The sequence below is a fragment of the Amphibalanus amphitrite genome, unplaced genomic scaffold (genome assembly GCF_019059575.1).
Source record: "Amphibalanus amphitrite isolate SeventyFive unplaced genomic scaffold, NRLGWU_Aamphi_draft 000903F_arrow, whole genome shotgun sequence".
Classification (NCBI taxonomy): domain Eukaryota; kingdom Metazoa; phylum Arthropoda; class Thecostraca; order Balanomorpha; family Balanidae; genus Amphibalanus; species Amphibalanus amphitrite.
This window is the reverse complement of record NW_024882397.1, coordinates 150,023-173,395: the sequence shown is the minus strand read 5'-3', so window position 1 is coordinate 173,395 and position 23,373 is coordinate 150,023. Positions and strand designations below refer to the sequence as shown.

Sequence of the window (23,373 nt, the reverse complement as noted above, 5' to 3'; positions counted from 1 at the left end):
AAAAAAACGGGCCGATCATGGACAACAAGAACACCGACAGGAACATTTTCATTAAGTTCGCAACCTCGTGGCGAAGTTAATCGAGATCACGACTTATCGTCCTATAGGTTCATGACTTTTACACACTTTAGAAGTAGCAGTCGCAGTGCATCCCGCTTTGGAGGCCGAGGAAATCCATGGCAGGAGGGCAAAAACAAGAACAATATGATTTTGTGACGGCCGGCTTTATCTAAATTACTAAACTCCACTTTTCGTCCCGAACAGCGATTTTTCCTCGGCATGCTATTTTACTCCGAATGAACTCGTGACTCGAGGTTTAGGAATTTCGCGCCGATTGAAGTTCGTCGGAAGCACGGAGGACGTTTCTTTGTCTAGGACGAGTGGTACGCGTGCCTCCATTGCGTGTAGCCCCACTGCGTTTCCAGCTGGCAAATCTCGGTGCTGACGATGTCCTTTAGGTCCACTAAACGTTGATGCACGTAGGTGTCGCACTCATCTGTAAAGAAAAGCCAAATTGTCACAAAAACATTTTCTTCAGTGTCACTGTCATTCACCAGAAGGCTCATATTTAAAACCCCTTAGCCCTAGGTAAAAAGATATTATGAGGAATTTCGGTCCCCACTAGTGAAACTTCACATTCATGCGTGAACAGCCTGATGGTAATATTCTTATTTGTTAAACAATAAATACAAACTGATAACTGACACTGACATTACTATGAATCAGCCCAGAAAAAGAGCATACTACCTAGGTACTTGACAAATGGGATACCAATTTCAAAGAAAGTAAGTCAATTCTTCAAAGCAGCCTGAATCAATATATGCAGGCTAGAAGCATATGCCTACTATCTGAGGAGTTAACAAGCAGCCGTTTAATGAAGTGGGTTGCAGACTGCAGAGCCACCACAACAATTCTTGAAACTGCACATGAGTGACACATGTTCTGATTTCAGCAGCATGTTGTAATGGCATTGGGTGGTAATGGCATACTAATAAATTTAGTAGGCACTACTTGTTGCATCAATGTTAAATAGGGAAGATCAATACATACTCGGGAAGCTGATGTCAAAGGTAGTTATGAAAGAATCACTTCAAACAACTTATGAAAATGTTGTGAAAGGGTTCCAAATAATTTACAAAAGGGCAGTGTCGAATGACTCATCACAAAATTATATTAATGCTTGGGTGTTAGAGGGGAAAATTCCTCTCCAAAAAAAGGGATGAGGGTGGTATATTCTTGATAAGGTTAGCCCCGCCCCCCCCCAAAAAAAATGAAATAAAGAACAGAAGAAGGAAAAATTGCACTTTCCTGTACAATGGTAGAATCTGATGCGATCATGCAATTAGATGCTCTTTCATGAGTGGTAAATTGCTATTGAAAGTTGGAGGTGGGAGTGGAAAATTATTTTCATTTGGATGTCTTGTTCCACCCAAATTGACAAATTTTGGGACACTGCGAATGAGTTATGAAAATTTTGCCAAAGGGTTCAACAAGTAAACAAAAGTGTTGTTTGAAATGAGTTATGTAAAGGCTGTGAAAGAGTTATGAAGAATTTGCAAAAGGGTTCCTTCAAAAGAGTTCCGAAAAGGTTCCGAAAGAGTTACAATGAGTTAATGAAGAGATTTTCTGAATGAGATATGAAAAAGTTGTCAGAGGGTCACAAATAATCTATTAGAAATTTGCTTTAAATGAATTATGAAAGGGCTGTGACAGGGTTACAATAAGTTAATGAAAAGCCTCTTTCAAATGAGTCAGGAAAATGTCGCGAAAGGGTTGCAAATAATTTACGAAAGGGTTATTTTGAATGAGCTATGAAAATATTGAACATAGTTAAAAATAAGTTATGAAAGGGTTACTCTGAATAAACTAATAAAAGGCTGAGAAAGGGTTACCATGAGTTTACGAAAGGGCTGTTTCAAATAAGTTATGAAAAGGCTGCGAAAGGGTTACGAAGGGCTTGCGTAAAGGCTTAGTGAAAGGGTTGTGAGTTGTGACCTAACAAGTTGCGAAAAAATCACAGCAGCTTTAGGAAAAGAATATGAATGGATAAAGAAGTAACAAATTTTGTTGCAACAAGTGAGGAACAATGTCACACTAATGGGGCTATAATTATACTCAGAAATAAAAAGCATCTCAGTCTAGTCCATGAAGACTGAAGAGCAGGCTGCACTTAATTGGTGGCTTACCTCGAAATCACTGGCCGACTCACCCCTTCCACTAGATTGATAGGGCGATTAAACACCTTTTTTCAAATAACGGAAACCCAGGCAATTGCCTAAAACCCAGAAGAAACGTTTGAACCGCTGGAAATGCCGAGAAATTGGCGGCAATATACATTATACAGGGACGTTCACAAAGTTGGCTTCAAATTCGGATTCGGATTCCAGCACCACATTCGTGGAAAAAATGACAAAAACGGACCCCTCAGAATCGATTCAAATTAACAGGATAGATAGAGCAGGACATGCTTATTACGAAAATAAATCACCTAGGCTTGGCACCCCCTAAGAACTGAGGAATCTTAGGTCAAAGTTCAAGGTCATTCTCGGCGGACCCTTTGGATTCTCGTAAAAATTGGTACAACTATAGTCCATGAAGAGCTGATTTCAAAAATATCAGTTTCTTACTTTGGCAAGCAGCACGAACTGATATATAGTAGGTCAAAGGTCAGAATCAAGGTCACGTATGTGTAATACAGGAAGTGGAAGTGACCACGTGGTCAGGTGAGAAAGGAGGACCCCTTAGATTTCAATAATTTTTTGCTCAATGATGCAACCAATGTTGTAGATGCTACTGCTGGTTTTTCTTGTTTTGGCAAGGTCAAACTACGGAGAAATGACGGGTCAAAGGTCAAGGTCATTTTTAGCGGACCCTTTCGATTCACATATAAATTTTTATCCCAATACAATTTTTAATTCTGGTTATTATTCTCCGTAATGTTAGGCTTGGCAGGTCTTAAATTATTTTAAAATATTTAAATAATTTAACCTTTAATTCACCTATCCCAACATGGCTACCGTGCGAGCACCTATCAAAACCTTGATGAAAATAACAAACCGAAAATCCATTTGACCTTGGACGTGCCCCGTGCTGGTGCACTGGCCTTAGGGGTGCTGAAGGACTTGATTTGGTAGGTATAATGTGTTTTGGTGTGGGTTATTGTAATTTTAATGCATTGCACATTGCCTGATTTGCGACACAACTTACAAAATTGAAATAGCAGTCGTAAGTAGTGTCAGTTTCGCAAGTTGACCTTGCCTTGTGGTATACCGAATAGGTCACAGGTCATTCCGGTCATTGCCTCGAAATTTACGTGGTACGTGTAAAATTGTTTGAACTTGAGATCCTGAAAATTTTGTTGCAATCCATTGATGCTAATGCAAGTTATAGAGCTTGAACTGACAGGTTGTCTATGAGGCCTCCATCCATGCCAGCGAGGCAGCAAGAGTGTTGAAAATGGTCCATAATATGCTATTTCACATTTATTGGGGTATTCAGGAATTGGAAGTAGCCTAACACCATTCCAACAACTACTGGCGAATCCAGAAAGGCGGTCTTGGACGCTGCAAGGGTCATCCCCCCAAAATTCTCCCGATTCCAAAAAGTGTCCTAGATGACCCCCATGACCTCCAACGAGCTCTGCGATGACCCCAAGTTGACCTTTTTGACCTGACGTGTCCCAGATGACCTCTGTGACCTCCAGTTTAGCTTTGATAACTAAGCTGACCTCTGTGACCTGGCATGTCCCAGATGACCTCCATTTGAGCTCTGTGATGACCCCAACTTGACCTCTGGGACCTCACGTGTCCCATATGACCTCTGTAACCTCTAAGTGATCTCTCTGATGACCCCAAGCTGAACTCTGTGACCTGACATGTCCCAGAAGACCCCCAGTTGAGCTCTGTGATGACCATAAGTTGACCTCTGTGACCTGATGTGCCTCCAAGTTGCCCTTTGTGACCGACGTGTCTCAGCTGCATCAGTGGTCTCCAATTGAGCTCTGTGATGACCCCAAGTTGACATCTGTGACCTGACGTGTCTCATATGACCTCCAATTGAGGTCTCTGATAACCCCAAGCTGACCTCTGTGACCTGACATGTCCCATATGACCTCTGTGACCTCTAAGTGACCTCCCTCATGACCCCAAGTTGACCTGTGTGACATGACGTGTCCCATATGACCTCTGCGACCTCTAAGTGATCTCTCTGATTACCCCAAGCTGACCTCTGTGACCTGACGTGTCCAAGATGACCCCCATGACCTTCAATCAAGCTCTGTGATGACCCAGGTTGACCTCTGTGAGTTGACATGTCCCAGATGACCTCCGTAACCTCCAATTGGGCTCTTTGATGACCCCAAGCTGACCTCTGTGACCTGACGTATTCCAGATGACCCTCAATTGAGCTCCGTGATGACCCCAAGTTGACCTCTTTGACTTGATGTGTCCCATATGACCTCTGTGACATCAAGTGACCTCTCTGATGGCTCCAAGCTGATCTCTGTGACCTGACATGTTCCAGATGACCTCCAATTGAGCTCTCTGGTAACCCCAAGCTGACCTCTGTGACCTGACATGTCCCATATGACCTCTGTGATCTTTAAGTGACCTCCCTCATGACCCCAAGTTGACCTGTGTGACCTGACGTGTCCCAGATGACCTCCGTGACCTCCAATTGAGCTCTGATGACTCCAAGCTGATCTCTGTGACCTGATATGTCCCAGCTGACCTCCAATTGAGTTCACTGATGACCCCCAAGTTGATCTCTGTGACCTGACGTGTCCCATATGACCTCTGCGACCTCTAAGTGACCTCTCTGATGACCTTAAGCTGACCTCTGTGACCTGACGTGTCCCAGATGACCTCCGTGACCTCCAATTGAGCTCTGATGACTCCAAGCTGACCTCTGTGACCTGATATGTCCCAGATGACCTCCAATTGAGCTCTTTGATGATCCTAAGCTGACCTCTCTGACCTTAGGTGTCCCAGATGACCTCCAATTGAGCTCTGATAACCCCAAGTTGACCTCTGTGACCTGACATGTCCCATATGACCTCCACGACCTCTAAGTGACCTCTCTGATGACCCCAAGCTGACATGTGACCTGACGTGTCCAAGATGAGCCCCATGACCTTCAATCGAGCTCTGTGATGACCCCAAGTTGACCTTTTTGACCTGACGTGTCCCAGATGACCTCCGTGACCTCCAGTTTAGCTCTAATAACTCCAAGCTGACATCTGTGACCTGACGTGTCCCATATGACCTCTGTGACGTCTAAGTGACTTTTCTGATGACCCCAAGCTGACCTCTGTGACCTGACGTGTCCCATATGACCTCTGTGACCTCAAGTGACCTCTCTGATGACTCCAAGCTGATCTGTGACCTGACATGTCCCAGATGACCTCCAATTGAGCTCTCTGATAACCCCAAGTTGACCTCTGTGACCTGACATGTCCCATATGACCTCTGTGACCTTTAAGTGACCTCTCTCATGACCCCAAGCTGACCTGTATGACCTGACGTGTCCCAGATGATCTCCGTGACCTCTAATTGAGCTCTGATGACTCCAAGCTGACCTCTGTGACCTGATATGTCCCAGATGACCTCTAATTGAGCTCACTGATAACCCCAGGTTGACCTCTGTGACCTGACGTGTCCCATATGACCTCTGCGACCTCTAAGTGACCTCTCTGTTGACCTTAAGCTGACCTCTGTGACCTGACGTGTCCCAGATGACCTCCGTGACCTCCAATTGAGCTCTAATGACTCCAAGCTGACCTCTCACTCTGTGACCTGATATGTCCCAGATGACCTCCAATTGAGCTCACTGATGACCCCAAGTTAATCTTTGTGACCTGACATGTCCCATATGACCTCCACGACCTCTAAGTGACCTCTATGATGACCCCAAGCTGACATGTGGCCTGACGTGTCCAAGATGACCCCCCATGACCTTCAATCGAGCTCTGTAATGACCCCAAGTTGACCTGTTTGACCTGACGTGTCCCAGATGACCTCCGTGACCTCCAATTGAGCTCTGTGATGACCCCAAGTTGACCTCTGTGACCTGACGTGTCCCGTATGACCTCTGCGACCTCTAAGTGACCTCTCTGATGACCTTAAGCCGACCTCTGTGACCTGACGTCTCCCAGATGACCTCCGTGACCTCCAATTCAGCTCTGATGTCCTCAAGCTGACCTCTGTGACCTGATATGTCCCAGATGACCTCCAATTGAGCTCACTGATGACACCAAGTTGACCTCTGTGACCTGACGTGTCCCATATGACCTCTGCGACCTCTAAGTGACCTCTCTGATGACCCCAAGCTGACCTCTGTGACCTGACGTGTCCAAGATGACCCCCATGACCTTCAATCGAGCTCTGTGATGACCCAAGTTGACCTCTGTGACTTGATATGTCCCAGATGACCTCCGTAACCTCCAATTGGGCTATTTGATGACATCAAGCTGACCTCTGTGACCAGACGTGTCCCAGAAGACCCCCAATTGAGCTCTGCGATGACCATTAAGTTGACCTTTGTGACCTGACGTGTTCCATATGACCTCTGTGACCTTTAAATGACCTCTCTGATGACCCCAAGCTGACCTCCGTGACCTAACGTGTCCCAGATGACCCCCATGACCTTCAATCGAGCTATGTGATGACCCAAGTTGACCTCTGCGACTTGACGTGTCCCAGATGACTTCTGTAACCTCCAATTGAGCTCTTTGATGATCCCAAGCTGACCTCTGTGACCTGACGTGTCCCAGAAGACCCCCAATTGAGCTCTGATGACCATAAATTGACCTCTGTGACCTGACGTGCCCCCCAACTTGCCCTTTGTGACCGACATGTCTCAGATTGCCTCCGTGGTCTCCAATTCAGCTCTATGATGACCCCAACTTGACATCTGTGACCTGACGTGTCCCATATGACCTCTGTAACCTCTACGTGACCTTTCTGATCACTCCCAAGCTAACCTCTTTGAGCTGACGTGTCCCAGATGACCCCTATGATCTCCAACAGAGCTCTGTGATGACCCCAAGTTGACCTCTGTTACCTGACGTGTCCCTGATGACCTCCGTGACCTTTATTTGAGCTCTGATGACTCCAAGCTGACCTCTGTGGCCTGACATGTCCCAGATGAACTCCAATTGAGCTCTCTGCTACCCTCAAGTTGACCTCTGTGACCTGACGTGTCCCAGATGACCCTCAATTGAGCTCTGTGATGACCCTAAGTTGACCTCTGTGACCTGACGTGCCCCAAAGTTGCCCTTTGTGACCGACGTGTCTCAGATTGCCTCCGTGGTCTCCAATTGAGTTCTGTGATGACCCCAAGTTGACCTCTGTGACTTGGCGTGTCCCATATGACCTCTGTGACCTCTAAGTGACCTCTCTGATGACTCCAAGTTGACCTCTGTGACCTGACGTGTCCCAGATGACCCCCATGTCTCTCTCTCTCTCTCTCTCTCTCTCTCTCTCTCTCTCTCTCTCTCTCTCTCTCTCTCTCTCTCTCTCTCTCTCTCTCTCTCTCTCTCTCTCTCTCATTCTCTTCACGTGCCGGTGTCGCGGATCCTATAGGCAAATTTTGTACATACCAGTGTTGATCCTCAGTCTCTGACCGGACATGTATTTTTACTTCCCGCAGGATGCCGGCGCCGGCGACGACAGTGCGCCGGCGCACATCTCTATGGAGGTGGACACGGCGACCCGTGGGCGACCGCCGCTGCCGCGGTTTGCTACAGGTGGCGATGGCCACTAATCTGTCACGAACTTCTGACAGTGAACGCCAGTCGGTTCTCGGATGTGAGGACGCGCCCGTCGAATCAAGTGACGGAGATGCACCGTGTGACAGTGTGCGTTTTCCGGGCGAGTTCGTTGCGCTGTGTGCCGGTCGTGCGCGGGACTGGTACCACCCGTCGTTCCACCAGTTCTCAGTGCTCCAGCGCGCCGTGCGCGATGTCAGTGCCGCCGCCGAGGAGACTGTGCGCCGCGAGCTGCCGCCCGAGGACCGGCCGGCGCAGACCCGGCTGTAGCCGCTGGCTGACGGCGCGCTGTCGCTGCGTCCGCCGACCCTGCGCCGGCCGCGCCGGGAGGACCCAGCTGCAGCAGCTGGTGGTGGCCCTGGACGGCGCCTGCCCCCTGGTGGCGGGTGGCAGCTGCGGGAGCCACGTGACGCCGTCTGCGCTCTCGGCAGCGCGCCACCTGGAGCCGCATGCAGACCGCGTTGCCAGAGCTGCGTCGTCTGACGTCGGGTCTGCTGCGACTGGTGACGCGCCAGAGGACGCGCTGGTCACCGCCGCGAGCCCGGATCGAGACGGACACGGAGCCAGTTCCGAACGGAGCCTCCCTCACCAGGTGGGTCCTGCGGCGCCAATACTCGTCCGCAGGTGGGGCGAGATGGATAGGTATCTGAGCACTTAGGAGGGCAGTTGTCGGGTGATGACCCACGAGGTCACGCAAAGTAAGGGGAAGTAACATGAGTATGCAAGTGAAACCGCTTGATTGCGATGACCTCATGTGACCTCACCTAACTTTCGTGTGACCTCCCCGACCGTAGGACAATGCGTGATCTTGTTTTTTTTTTTTTTGCTCGGTTTTATTGAATGTTTTCACATGTGTAGACATCATACACTACAGTCCGGGATCTGTGCAAAAGCTTTTCAGCTTATTTGCTTATTTCATGGCACCTCTCCCTCACACACTCACGACGTCACACGTCATTCACGACGAGAAAAAAAACTTGTTTGAGTTTGTGGGGCGTCGTCAGACTTATTATAGCTCATCTGACCTCTACTGATTCTTTGTGATCTCATATGACCTCTAGAGACTTCGCATGACCACGTGAGCTTTCCTCAACCTCCTTTTATCTCGCTGAACTTTGAGTGGCTTCTCCCACCCTCGCCTGACTTCCTGTGACCTCGTAGGACCCGTCGTCTTCGTGTGACTACTTGTGACATTCGTTTGTTTTCCTGTGACCTATACCGACTTTTGTGACCTCGCCTAGCTGTAACCTCGCTCCTGTCAGCTTCTGTCAGCTCCCGTAAGCTCCTTGCAGCTCCCGTAATCTTCTTTCAGCTCCCGTAAGTTCCTTTCAGCTCCTGGCAGCTCACGATAGCTCATGACAGCTGCCGTAGGCTCCTGGCAGCTCCTGTCAGCTCCCGTAAGTTGTATATCTGATCCCACCCTGACCATGTTCCTGCCCTCACTTTCTTTGACCGTCCATTGTTCGTCGGTCGCCAGGAGAGCTTGACGCTGCTGCGAGCACCACAGGGCTACTAGCGGTACGTCACGTGCTGCTGGTTTTCTAGAGACGGATGTTTGCTGATATTAGGCTGTTAAGACTGAGCCGTGATGCAGTGGCCGGTGGGAGTGCCGGCGCCGGTCGTGGTGGACCCGACGCCCAGCGCTCCGCTTCGCGCTGCTACCACACAGGTAGGGTTCGGCACACCGACTCCCGATGGCTACGTGGACAGTGAAAATATTGCAATGCTATGGTACAGGTAGAGTGACCGTTCCGTTCTTTGTCAGGTCTCTGAATGGAGCTGCGTTCCGGTGGGCGGCTGGCTGCGCTCTCTCGGTCTGGCCCAGTACGCCGACGCGTTCGTCGCCCGCTCTGTGGATGGCGCCCGGCTTCTGGGGCTCACCGAACAGGCTATGGAAGACGAGCCCGACGTCGGTGAGAGATTCACATTGCTAGCTGAGAAGGTGGATGTGACTCAAATTATTCAGTTCATAGCCTGATTTATTTAGCTTAATCTATTTATATTAATCGTATTGCCACCATTAACCTGACTCCTGACTCGTGATTGTGGTTGCCTCAGTTGTAGGCCTTAAGTGCACCGCATTTTGACAGGTCTCGACGTGGCGACCTCGGAGCCAGCGTGTTGGGTCTCGGCTTCCCGCCACTCACCGGCGGACCTTTTCGCTTCGTGGACCGCATCGGTCCCGCACAGCTAGTCAAGGACATGGAGCGCTTCGCCGTCGTCAATGGCGTCGGCTTCGAGCCGTGCCTGACCGTGCACTACCAGGCCGCTAGCGGCACCAAGTTCTGTTCGGCCGGGCCTCGTGTAATGCCCACATGTGATGACCGAGTGTATACGCATGTGAAGCCGCTCCGCGTGTGTACCAGCGCTGGGCGTGTTCAGTTTCAAAGTAAATATAGAACCCTGGTGATCAAGCTACAGCTTTTGACGAGAAATAGAGTGAGGTCATTTTGAAAGCGATCAGACGGTAGCGCCGCCGTTCTTTGGCACGCCTTAGCATGCATCTGTGCTACACTAATAAAAGTTTAGGCTCGTGTCTTTCAAGGTCAGCAGGGTGAGGGCACCAGGTACTTCAAGTGGCCTCGTCTCAGGTAGAGTTCTAATACTCGTTCTAATACTACCAACACATCTAGTCAAGGAGCTGAGTTGAAATCGAGGGGATGGGGGGCTGTTCAGCCCCTTCACTGGGAGGTTCACGGTTCAGCCCCTCCCCCACCAGGCGCGAAAATCTAGGATCCCCAGCGTGGAGTGAGATATAACCTTTTCGACGGCACGTGATCGGGCATTGCATCGTATGACACTGGGCGATTGAAAGATGTTTCAGCTCGCTTGTCAAGGCAAACATTTATTCACAACGAAAACAGACATAGGCACATGTGGATTGCTAATGGATAATGGATAATGGCAACGGGTAACACCCAGGTCGTGCACCGTTTGCTGGAGAGCCAGCGGCTGGTGCGTCCCGCGCGGGGTCGCCACGGACGCCGTTCGTCACCCAGACAGCCGGCGGACCGGCGGACCGGCCGGGACGCCTAACGACAGACACAACCACCCCTCATGGCTATGTAGCGGGGCCGGGCTACCAGTGAGAGGTCACGGAAAGGTCAGCTCATAATGTGCACGGCGTGACATACAGTGTTAATGTCATCCCGCGGTCGCCGGACAGTGAAAAATTGGACAATGACATTTCGCCGTCAAGACGAGCTCTACTGTCTACAAGACACAAGTAGTCTACATACGCTCAGCGACGAGCGCAGGCCGCCGGAGGATCTCGACACGGTGCTGGCGCTGTGCGCGCGCCGCTTCCGCTCGTATATATTGTATTATCAGCTTTAGTATGTAGTATGCATTATCAGCATTTTTTTATATAGTATGTATTATTATTATATAGTATGTATTATCAGCTTTTTTCCAAAGCTTCAGAGTTGTGTCGCCCTCGCCACCACCTCCACAGGCTCCGCCCGCGCCGCTGCCGCCCCATCTACTCGAGGAGCAGCGAGCGTAGGTACGCCGCGCGACTGCTGGAGGTGATCGAGAGCGAGAAGTGCGGCATTAGCGCCTACGCGGCATTATATACCACCAGCAGACAGGATTTGATCTCTAGCAGACAAGCTTCTATCGGTGCCCCGCGCCGTCTCTCAACAATCGTTCACAGCCGCGGCTCCTGTGCACTGAGACGCTGTCACGACCGCGTTGTATCGCGACTGGAAGCCAGCCCACTGCCCGGTCTCTGCCGCGTCTCCGGCGGTTGGGACCTGTGCCGGGGGCGCCTCCTCCAACAGATTAGTGGCCATCGCCACCTGTAGCAAACCGCGGCAGCGGCGGTCGCCCACGGGTCGCCGTGTCCACCTCCATAGAGATGTGCGCCGGCGCACTGTCGTCGCCGCCGCCGGCATCCTAAGGGAAGGGAAAATACATGTCCGGTCAGAGACTGGGGATCAACACTGGTATGTACAAAATTTGCCTATAGGATCCGCGACACCGGCACGTGAAGAGAAAGAGAGAGAAAGAGAGAGAGACATGGGGGTCATCTGGGACACGTCAGGTCACAGAGGTCAACTTGGAGTCATCAGAGAGGTCACATAGAGGTCACAGAGGTCATATGGGACACGCCAAGTCACAGAGGTCAACTTGGGGTCATCACAGAACTCAATTGGAGACCACGGAGGCAATCTGAGACAAGTCGGTCACAAAGGGCAACTTGGGGGCACGTCAGGTCACAGAGGTCAACTTAGGGTCATCACAGAGCTCAATTGAGGGTCATCTGGGACACGGCAGGTCACAGAGGTCAACTTGGGGTCATCAGTGAGCTCAATTAGAGGTCATCTGGGACATATCAGGTCACAGAGGTCTGCTTGGAGTCATCAGAGCTCAATTGGAGGTCACGGAGGTCATCTGGGACACGTCAGGTCACACAGGTCAGCTTGGGGTCATCAGAGAGGTCACTTAGAGGTCGTGGAGGTCATATGGGACATTTCAGGTCACAGAGGTCAACTTGGGGTTATCAGAGAGCTCAATTGGAGGTCATCTGGGACACCTAAGGTCACAGAGGTCAGATTGGAGTCATCAGAGAGCTCAATTGGAGGTCACTGAGGTCATCTGGGACACATTAGGTAACAGAGGTCAACTTGGGGTTATCACAGAGCTCTGTTGGAGATCATGGGGGTCATCTGGGACATGTCAAGTCACAGAGGTCAACTTCGTTCATCACAGAGCTCGATTGAAGGTCATGGGGGTCATTTTGGACACGTCAGGTCACAGAGGTCAGCTTGGGGTCATCAGAGAGTTCACTTAGAGGTCGCATAGGTCATATGGGACACGTCAGGTCATAGAGGTCAACTTGGGGACATCAGTGAGCTCAATTGGAGGTCATCTGGGACATATCAGGTCACAGAGGTCAGCTTGGAGTCATCAGAGCTCAATTGGAGGTCACGGATGACATCTGGGACACGTCAGGTCACACAGGTCAGCTTGGGGTCATGAGAGAGGTCACTTAGGTCATCTGGGACACGTCAGGTCACACAGGTCAACTTGGGGTCATGAGGGAGGTCACTTAGATGTCACAGAGGTCATATGGGTCATGTCAGGTCACAGAGGTCAGCTTGGGGTCATCAGAGAGGTCACTTAGAGGTCGCAGAGGTCATATGGGACACGTCAGGTCACAGAGGTCAACTTGGGGTCATCAGTGAGCTCAATTGGAGGTCTTCTGGGACATATCAGGTCACAGAGGTCAGCTTGGAGTCGTCAGAGCTCAATTGGAGGTCACAGAGGTCATCTGGGACACGTCAGGTCACACAGGTCAGCTTAGGGTCATGAGGGAGGTCACTTAGAGGTCACAGAGGTCATATGGGAAATATCAGGTCACAGAGGTCAACTTGGGGTTATCAGAGAGCTCAATTGGAGGTCATCTGGGACATGTGAGGTCACATAGATCAGCTTGGAGTCATCAGAGAGGTCACTTGAGGTCACAGAGGTCATATGGGACACGTCAAGTCACAGAGGTCAACTTGGGGTCATCACAGAGCTCAATTGAGGGTCATCTGGGACACGTCAGGTCACAGAGGTCAGCTTAGGATCATCAAAGAGCTCAATTGGAGGTTACGGAGGTCATCTCGGACAAGTCAAGTCACAGAGGTCAACTTGGGTCATCATAGAGCTCGATTGAAGGTCATGGGGGTTATCTCGGACACGTCAGGTCACAGAGGTCAGCTTGGGGTAGTCAGAGAGGTCACTTAGAGGTCGCAGAGGTCATATGGGACACGTCAGGTCACAGAGGTCATCAGTGAGCTCAATTGAAGGTCATCTGGGACATATCAGGTCACAGAGGCCAGCTGGGAGTCATCAAAGCTCATTTGGAGGTCACGGAGGTCATCTGGGACACGTCAGGTCACACAGGTCAGCTTGGAGTCATCAGAGAGGTCGCTTGAGGTCACAGAGGTCATATGGGACACGTTAAGTCACAGAGGTCAACTTGGGGTCATCACAGAGCTCAATTGAGGGTCATCTGGGACACGTCAGGCCACAGAGGTCAGCTTAGGATCATTAAAGAGCTCAATTGGAGGTTACGGAGGTCATCTCGGACAAATCAAGTCACAGAGGTCAACTTGGGTCATCATAGAGCTCGATTGAAGGTCATGGGGGTCATTTTGGACACGTCAGGTCACAGAGGTCAGCTTGGGGTCATCAGAGAGGTCACTTAGAGGTCGCAGAGGTCATATGGGACACGTCAGGACACAGAGGTCAACTTGGGGTCATCAGTGAGCTCAATTGGAGGTCATCTGGGACATATCAGGTCAAAGAGGTCAGCTTGGAGTCATCAGAGCTCAATTGGAGGTCACAGAGGTCATCTGGGACACGTCAGGTCACACAGGTCAGCTTGGGGTCATGAGAGAGGTCACTTAGAGATCACAGAGGTCATATGGGACATGTCAGGTCACAGAGGTCAACTTGGGGTTATCAGAGAGCTCAATTGGAGGTCATCTGGGACATGTCATGTCACAGAGATCAGCTTGGAATATCCAGAGAGGTCACTTGAGGTCACAGAGGTCATATGGGACACGTCAACTCACAGAGGTCAACCTGGGCCTTGGGGTCATCACAGAGCTCAATTGAGGGTCATCTGGGACACGTCCGGTCACAGAGGTCAGCTTAGGATCATCACAGAGCTCAATTGGAGGTTAAGGAGGTTATCTCGGACACATCAAGTCACAGAGGTCAACTTGGGTCATCACAGAGCTCGATTGAAGGTCATGGGGGTCATCTGGGACACGTCAGGTCACAGAGGTCAGCTTCGGGTCATCAGAGAAGTCACTTAGAGGTCACAGAGGTCATATGGGACACGTCACGTCACAGAGGTCAGCTTGGAGTTATCAGAGTTAAACTGGAGGTCACGGAGGTCATCTGGGACACGTCAGGTCAAAAAGGTCAGCTTGGGGTCATCATAGAGCTCGATTGAAGGTCATGGGGGTCATCTTGGACACGTCAGGTCACAGAGGTCAACTTGGAGTCATCAGAGAGGTCACTTAGAGGTCACAGAGGTCATATGGGACATGTCAGGTCACAGAGGTCAACTTGGGGTTATCAGAGAGCTCAATTGGTGGTCATCTGGGACACCTAAGGTCACAGAGGTCAGATTGGAGTCATCAGAGAGCTCAAGGGGAGGTTAAGGAGGTCATCTCAGACACATCAGGTAACAGAGGTCAACTTGGGGTCATCACAGAGCTCTGTTGGAGATCAAGGGGGTCATCTGGGACACATCAGCTCACATAGGTCAACTTATGGTCATCATAGAGGTCACATAGAGGTTACAGAGGTCATATGAGACACATCAGGTCACAGATGTCAACTTGGGGTCATCACAGAGCTCAATTGGAGACCACTGACTACTGAGGCAGCTGAGACACGTCGGTCACAAAGGGCAACTTGGGGGCACGTCAGGTCACAGTGGTCAACTTATGGTCATCACAGAGCTCAACTGGGGATCTTCTCGGACATGTCAGGTCATAGAGTTCAGCTTGGGGTCATCAGAGAGATCACTTAGAGGTTACAGAGGTCATATGGGACACATGAGGTCCCAGAGGTCAAGTTGGGGTCATCACAGAGCTCAAATGGAGGTCATCTGGGACATGCCAGGTCACAGAGGTCAGCTTCGAGTTATCAGAGCTAAATTGGAGGTCACGGAGGTCATCTGGGACACGTCAGGTCAAAAAGGTCAACTTGGGGGTCATCACAGAGCTCATTGGAGGTCATGGGGGTCATCTGGGACACGTTTTTGGAATCAGGAGAATTTGGGGGGAGGGATAATTTTGGGGGATGACCCTTGCAACATCCAAGACCTTAGACCACCTTTCTGGATTCGCCAGTAGTTGCTGGAATGGTGCTAGGCTACTTCCAATCCCTGAATACCCCAATAAATGTGAAATAGCATATTATGGACCATTTTTAACACTCTCACTGCCTCGCTGGCATGGATGGACAGGATGGAGGCCGCATAGACGACCTGTCAGTTCAAGCTCTATAACTTGCATTAGCATCAACGGATTGCAACAAAATTTTCAGGATCTCAAGTTCAAACAATTTTACACGTAGGTACCACGTAAATTTCGAGGCAATGACCGGAATGACCTGTGACCTATTCGGTATACCACAAGGCAAGGTCAACTTGCGACACTGACACTACTTACGACTGCTATTTCAATTTTGTAAGTTGTGTCGCAAATCAGGCAATGTGCAATGCATTAAAATTACAATAACCCACACCAAAACACATTATACCTACCAAATCAAGTCCTTCAGCACCCCTAAGGCCAGTGCACCGGCACGGGGCACGTCCAAGGTCAAATGGATTTTCGGTTTGTTATTTTCATCAAGGTTTTGATAGGTGCTCGCACGGTAGGCATGTTGGGATAGGTGAATTAAAGGTTAAATTATTTAAATATTCTAAAATAATTTAAGACCTGCCAAGCCTAACAATACGCAGAATAATAACCAGAAATAAAAATTGTATTGGGATAAAAATTTATATGTGAATCGAAAGGGTCCGCTAAAAATGACCTTGACCTTTGACCCGTCATTTCTCCGTAGTTTGACCTTGCCAAAACAAGAAAAACCAGCAGTAGCATCTACAACATTGGTTGCATCATTGAGCAAAAAATTATTGAAATCTAAGGGGTCCTCCTTTCTCACCTGACCACGTGGTCACTTCCACTTCCTGTATTACACATACGTGACCTTGATTCTGACCTTTGACCTACTATATATCAGTTCGTGCTGCTTGCCAAAGTAAGAAACTGATATTTTTGAAATCAGCTCTTCATGGACTATAGTTGTACCAATTTTTACGAGAATCCAAAGGGTCCGCCGAGAATGACCTTGAACTTTGACCTAAGATTCCTCAGTTGTTAGGGGGTGCCAAGCCTAGGTGATTTATTTTCATAATAAGCATGTCCTGCTCTATCTATCCTGTTAGTTTAAATCGATTCTGAGGGGTCCGTTTTTGTCATTTTTTCCACGAATGTGGTGCTGGAATCCGAATCCGAATTTGAAGCCAACTTTATGAACGTTATACAGGGAGGGTACACCGCGCAACAAATGTCTCATAAGCGCATGGAACGTATGCAGTTTCCAAAGCTCTTGATAATATCAAGAACATGTTTTTTTTTCTTCTAATCCCCATCTGGCCAAATGTCCGCCTTTACACGGGGCCTGCACCTTAACGAACTATCCTAGTTATATAAGCTTTGTTTGTCAGAAAATAGCGTTGTCTGTTGGCTTGACAAGTCGTACGCTAAAAATGCAATGCAACAAATCAACGATACCTAAGTTTGAAACACAACAAAATAATGATCACAATCGAAGTCAGCAAAGCATGCCACCACTCAGCGTCATCCGGCCGGCCGGCCGTGCGGACGCTTTTGCGAGACTTATATCTCAGTAACCACTTGACCGATTTACATGCGGTAATTTGTGTAGGATAGCTTCATTCCTTCTACCAAGTATTGGACTATCCTTGATGCATGCAGGGGGATGTCGTCCCGGTTTTTCCCATGTATTATTCGCCAATCAGTTTAACACTACCGGTGACGTCACTGGTGGACCGCCGATCAAGGCCGGCCGGGCCCGTAGAAGGCCAAGCGCAGGCGTTTTCAGAAAAGCGTAAGCCGTATACATACAGTCGTGTATAGAGTTTTGCTGTGATTCGGCTCTCCAAGAGTGCGTCAGGGTACCAGGACCCGGACAAAGGTCATAGTGAACCAGCATCTGATAAAATCCGCTCACCACTTAGTAGCCGACCTCGACTCTTCACCCTCGTAAAACACAAAAGCTTGCCGGTCATCAATCCACCTGCATCTCTGCATCTGCTTACTAACTACATCGACCAGTTACTGCAGCCGTTTTGGAGCGGCTCACGGCCGATAACACACCGGGTGTGCGCTAGCCGTACGGTCTGGGCGGGGCATCTCACTTTTGTTTTGTTTTGTTTTGTTTTACTTTACTTTTATTGTGTTTATTTTTTATGTGTTTTCTTAATTTCTCATCAGTACGCTGATATTTGTTATTACCCCCTCGTGCCTCATTTGCACTTGTATATGCATGATTCATTTTGGCCGTTTTCACGACGGAATAGCAGGCATCTATTTAATCCCCATTTGATCCTTTGGTTCCTCAGGAATTTTAGTAGTTCTTTTTAGTAGGTTCCCCAGCTTTCGAATGAATGGTGCGTTAGTTTGCTATTTTTCTATTAAATATCACATCGATTTACTTTATCTAAGGATTTATCACTAATATCAACATAAAGCGTAAGCACAATTATAAAATTATGAAATTATTAAATACTAGTACAATAGTTAAAAAAAGATACTGAGTTGCCAGGCTACAAAGAATATATTCATTTATGGCGCACGACAGACATTTAGAAAGCAACGCCCTGTTTTATTGCACGCTGCTAGCCGCTTCCATTGGGTTTTGCAGGCCGACGTCATTGGTCGTTACACGTATGATGTCACGCGACTTGTGGCCTGTCACGGCTCTTTAACCCGCGCCCTGCTGGGGGGGGTGTTTGAACACCCCCCCTTGTGGTTTTTCGCGAATATCTCAAAAACGGCGGCGCGGAGCGCCACCGTTTTTGGTACACCTTATCATGCATCAATTCTACACATGTTGTGAAAATTTCAGACCAAGGTCATTCAAGGTCAGGTCACCAGGTCACTTGAAGTGACCTCACCTCATAAAAAGTTTCAATGTCTGTCATAGCTACACCGAGTGACCGATCGCTTTGAAACTTTCAGCGATTGCTAAGAGCAATAGCATGTACAAAATGTATATCTCAGAATTTTGATATCGATGACCTAAGGTCAGGTCAATTTTGCGACCTCCCCATTATAAGTCAATGGGAGAAAATTGAAATGCGTCTCTTTTGGACGAAAGACATTATAAACACTCCCAAACACTGAATTACAAGTGGTTTAGACACACTGAACATGAAAATGGTGCCCGTGACCCCTGTTTATGCCCTGAGGTCATCTTAGGTCACGAATGGTATCTAACAGTTTTTCGCAAATAACTTTTGATAGAGGCATGCTAGAGCGATGAAAACACCTTAGATGTGTTCAGCTCGACGATACGGATCGACTGATATGCAACATGACCCTTTCTGGTCAGGTCATGACCTTGACCTGAGGTCAAATTTTCAAGTTGACCTTTCAAGGTCAAGTTATAGTTCATTTGATGCGTCTTGACGAGAGGAACACGATGCCGGTAAAAGTAAGCTCGTACAAGGCTTGGGTCAAAAGTTATTGCAGAAAAACTGTTTCCGAAAAAATCGGCTATTTTTGCAGTTTTTGCCCCCTGCAGGCAAAACCGTTGACGTTAGGTCAAATCTGAGAGAATTACTCAGAAAGGGCGTTAATGGGGCTATCGAATGCGCTTTTCCGCGGCGCTCTAGCTCTATTGGTTCCCGAGTTATGCGTTGGCTTCTTGGAAATTTTCGACATTCGACCTGGAAATCGGCGAAATTTTGCCTTCAATGGCCTCTGGTGACCTGACCTTTGACCTGACCAAAAAATTGACCGAAGTGATTTCGTCATTATTTTTGACGCTCTTTCGAACGCCGCCTTCCGCGTATCGCTACGTGGCCCAGGAGCCGAGTTAGAAGGGGGGGTGTTCAAACACCCCCCCCCCCCCCAGCAGGGCGTGGAAATCCAGGACCCCCAGCCGGGCGGCGTATTCGCCAAGTGTATTACACGAATCGGCCGACTAATAGCGTGCCTCTTGAGTGACGTCAGTGTGGCGTCATACGTTCGGTCCTCGCCCTTGGTGGCGTCTATTGAAGCTAGGTTTTATATTAAGGACATTTAAGCTGCTGCGGATTTGTTGTTGCCGTGGCGAAGTGGTTTGCGTATCGGACTGGTGATACGGAGGTAGGTGGTTCGAATCCACTCGGCGACTTCAATTTTCGTGTCATCTGTCATTGTGCGTTTCTTTTTTATACATTTGCAACGGCGTGCACCTAAGAATTCAGAGGTAGGCATTCTTCTAATGAATATGTTGCATAAGAGAAATATTTGCAGTCCATCCTATTGGTTCGGTTTCGGTATTTTCCAATGGTCTTTGTTTGTATTTGGTTTGGTATCGGTTTTCTGACTTTCTGTTCTGTGATTGACATCACTAATGCATAGTGCATACGAGTACTATGCGAACGTAGCCAATGGAAAGACAAATGGTGCTGGGCGATGGCCATTGATCAATATTTCTCACTGCCAATGGGTGATAGCACGCAGCTCCTGCTGGATATGACAGGGGCGGCGCTGACCTTTTGAAAGTAGATGGGCACTTGGCAAGGTAAAGTACCTAAAAGTAGCGAAAACTAAGATGAAAGGTAAAAATCGCACGCTGGTGAGCAGGCTATTAGATAGTTTTTCGTGTAAGAATCACCATGCACAAAAAAAGTTCGGCATAGCTGTTAGCGTAATCACGGGACGAGATTATCAATTTCCAGCCGTCAAAAGAGCGTCATCTATAGGAGCTATGCCCTAACTATAACTTTTACATTTCAGCCGCCAGGGGATACCTAAATCCCCTTGCTTGGAATCTAGTTAAAGTCAAAAAGATTTATATTAGACGTTTATGAAGATAACTTGGGACTGATTGTTAAGTTGCATGCTCACGGCGAGCTGTCATCAAGTTATCTCTATACATGTCTTATCTGATCGATGAAATAATACAGGAATCCGTCGTCATTCGAGTGTGTTTCATAATAGCTCTTCCGACTTTGACGAATATCGACAGTACCGTAACAAAATTGGTAGTTCAGGTATAGACTGCAACTGCAGTTCTTTTGCAACATATTCCTTAATCAGATGAATACTTGTCATAGATTTATTGAGCGTAAGATATTGGCGTGCGAATGTAGGGGCCAAAAATGCGTGTCTACGACCGACTTCTTTATAAGAGAAAAGAACCGCTAAAGCAGGAGTCGATCCACCGACCTTTCGATCACTACACCGAGACTCTAACCACTCGGCTACGACGACACATGAAGTCATGGTTAGCCATATACAATTGCAAAAAAGTATCAACTCAAATCTATAGCCTCAATGCATGCATTGTCGCGTCGGATGGCTATGACGTCGCACTAGAGATGTCGCTAGTTGGTGGGCCGATTCGTGTAATACACTTCGCGAATACGCAGCCGGGCGCGGGTTAATGATCTCCACTAAATGAATGCAACAATGGCCTTTTAAGTTGATCTCTGTGGCCATCTGTCTATGGAGCGACCAATATGAAAGTTGGGTGAATTTACCGGGGTTACATGACTATGAGCAAGCAAATGTGTATCAGGAATGGATTTAGGTGGAGAATTGCGCTGGACCATGAGTGCTCGAACGCTCCCAATTCCACGCCGGTTTGGCTTTGGAGCCGAGACAGACGATGCGGGTCAAGGTCACCGCTGGGGTAACGGTGGATTGGCTGCGCCCGAGCACCCGTAACGCGGCACAATTCTCCATCTATGGATTTTCCTATTCGTTCAGCATTGTGATAGGCGTTCGTAATAGCATTTACTCTGCTCATGTACCTATCCCCGGTTATTTAAAAGAATTTTTTTGTGGGGGAATATCACGGCTTTAGGTACTCGGTGGCCCTATTCACGACTTTCAAAGAATGCTCCGATAACTAAACACCGCACAGACCTACTGCATTAGTGAATCTGACAGAAGGTCTGTGGAATTACATTCCCCCTCACCACACCCCTAAAAACTCATCCAGTGTCCAAAACCACTTTTATCGACTCGCCAAAAAAAAAAAACACGCACACACACACACACATACACACACAAAGCATGGGGCATGTCAGCTCTCAGTTCATTTATCATTGTCTTTACCATGGTTCAATTGCATTGCGCGATTTAACCCGCGCGGGGCTGGGGTCTCCAGCCGAACGCGCGGGGCTGGGGGGGGGGGGTAAATTTTACCCCCCCTGTTATCTCCCGAACTAACGGTCCGATTTGGAAAATTCAAACGCCAATCGAAAGCTCTCATCACGAACTACTAAAAACATGTACTTAATTTAAAGTTTGAGGTCAAGGTCAAGGTCAGGTCAAGGGTACAAATTGCAAGTTTCTACAGTATCGGCCTTGCACCGTAGTTGCCGAAGAATGGAGTCATGGACTGAGACTGATCGCCCAAAACGTGTTCTTAGGCTACCAAGACAATATTCGTTGCATACAATATCATTCAGAGGTCAAGGTCAAGGTCAGGTCAGGTCAGGTCAGGTCACCAAAAAACAAAATATAGAAAAGGGCATGTGCGACACATGTTTTATGGGTCATTTTACTCATAGAATTCAATAGGCACACTCAATAAGTGATATGGACCACCTCTGGATGAATTTCAGGTCGAGGTCAGGTCAAGGTCAGGTCAAGTGAGGTCAAATTTTGAAGTTGGTTGTTAAGGCCTAAAAAGGTGTCTATCTGATGCAGTTTATCACGGCGAATCGAATGGTGCTATTTTTGTTTCCGTACGAGGTCTAGAACTTCCAAAAAAGTCATTTTTCAAAAATTTTGTGTGTCGTGACGTCATAAAATTTTGAATAACTCCCACATTTTTGAACCGATTCTTCTAAAATTTGGTATGTAGGTGCACATAGACCACTTCTCTGACATATATTCCGGTTTTTTCGATAGACTCAAAATTTTGGATTTTATAATGATTTTCCCAAAAAAGTCAGTTTTTTGAAAAAATTTAGGCCAAAATCCAAAATATTCAAAAAACCGAGATAGCCATTTGATAGACAAAGTAAAATTACGTATAACCTTTTTTGTTACGTCTTGATTCCTTTAAAAATGAAGATGTTAGCGGCGTTTGAACTTTTGCCGTTTTTGAGGCGAAAATGACGAACATGACGTCACTAAAACGTCAATTTTTTAAAAAATTTCCGACGGATTTCGCTCAAATTTTCAGGGGACGTGTCAAATTGATGTAAGAAAAGGTACCGAAAGTTTGGCGGCGCTGCGCGCCGCCGTTTTTGAGATATCGCAAAAATTCGCGAGGGGGGGTAAAATTTACCCCCCCCAGCCCCGCGCGGGTTAAAGCACGTGAGTGCCTATATAGTATATATGTAGAAAATAATATCTACAGCAAAACATCCAAAATTACAAAGGCTACAATGCTTAAAAAGTAGGTTCATCAAGGAAGCCCATTTTTACTTGCGTTGTGTTCCCAACCATGCGATTCCAACGCGGGCTATTCGCAACGTCTGTTAAGACTTAAGGCACGTTAACAACTGACAAGCCGCCACCGCTGCCACTTATTCATAGATGGTTGATATCGCAGCTTGGGCGTCAGCAGCGCGGCCCACAACGCGTCGGCGCCAGCGCACGCAGCTGTTGGCACTCGGCAGCCGGTGTTGCGACTTAACGGCCGGCCGGCCCCATGAAGGAGAAGCTCTTGGTGAAGCTTTGTGATCGCCTCATAGCCGCCTTGGATGTCATCTTTCTTGGCAGATCCATCCGTTCAGATGGTACGGTGCAGTCTGGATAAAGGACGAAGTCCAACGCCGCTAACCCCGCGACTGCCACCCCACAACGTGGCCGCAGACCGAACGGGCGTGA

General features: G+C 48.3%; 1 protein-coding gene and 2 long non-coding RNA genes across 6 annotated transcripts; 1 reads left to right on the top strand and 2 right to left on the bottom strand.

Annotated features, from left to right (window-relative positions):
* LOC122367898 lies at positions 1-2,329 on the bottom strand. The gene is made up of 2 exons (XR_006254138.1): positions 2,187-2,329; positions 1-496 (listed from the first exon to the last, which is right to left on the bottom strand). It is a non-coding gene; the product is annotated as an uncharacterized LOC122367898 (long non-coding RNA).
* Positions 2,330-2,448: 119 nt separating this feature from the next.
* Positions 2,449-10,179, top strand: LOC122367897. Of its 4 annotated transcripts, XR_006254137.1 has the most exons (5): positions 2,959-3,130; positions 7,648-8,357; positions 9,243-9,434; positions 9,531-9,678; positions 9,856-10,179. XR_006254137.1 is itself a non-coding variant. In XM_043341421.1 (4 exons), exons 2-4 carry the CDS (start codon positions 7,839-7,841, stop codon positions 9,957-9,959), a joined length of 771 nt encoding a protein of 256 aa, XP_043197356.1. In that variant the 5' UTR covers positions 2,449-2,723; positions 7,648-7,838; the 3' UTR covers positions 9,960-10,179. The 4 variants fall into 4 exon arrangements, 3 of the variants coding, with proteins under 3 accessions (XP_043197356.1, XP_043197357.1, XP_043197359.1); XM_043341421.1 differs by lacking the exons at positions 2,959-3,130; positions 9,243-9,434 and adding an exon at positions 2,449-2,723; XM_043341422.1 differs by lacking the exon at positions 9,243-9,434 and having other exon boundaries at positions 2,929-3,130.
* A 698-nt stretch (positions 10,180-10,877) lies between these two features.
* On the bottom strand, positions 10,878-16,670 carry LOC122367896. Its single transcript, XR_006254136.1, has 2 exons — positions 16,451-16,670; positions 10,878-11,662 (listed from the first exon to the last, which is right to left on the bottom strand). It is a non-coding gene; the product is annotated as an uncharacterized LOC122367896 (long non-coding RNA).
* Positions 16,671-23,373: the final 6,703 nt, after the last annotated feature.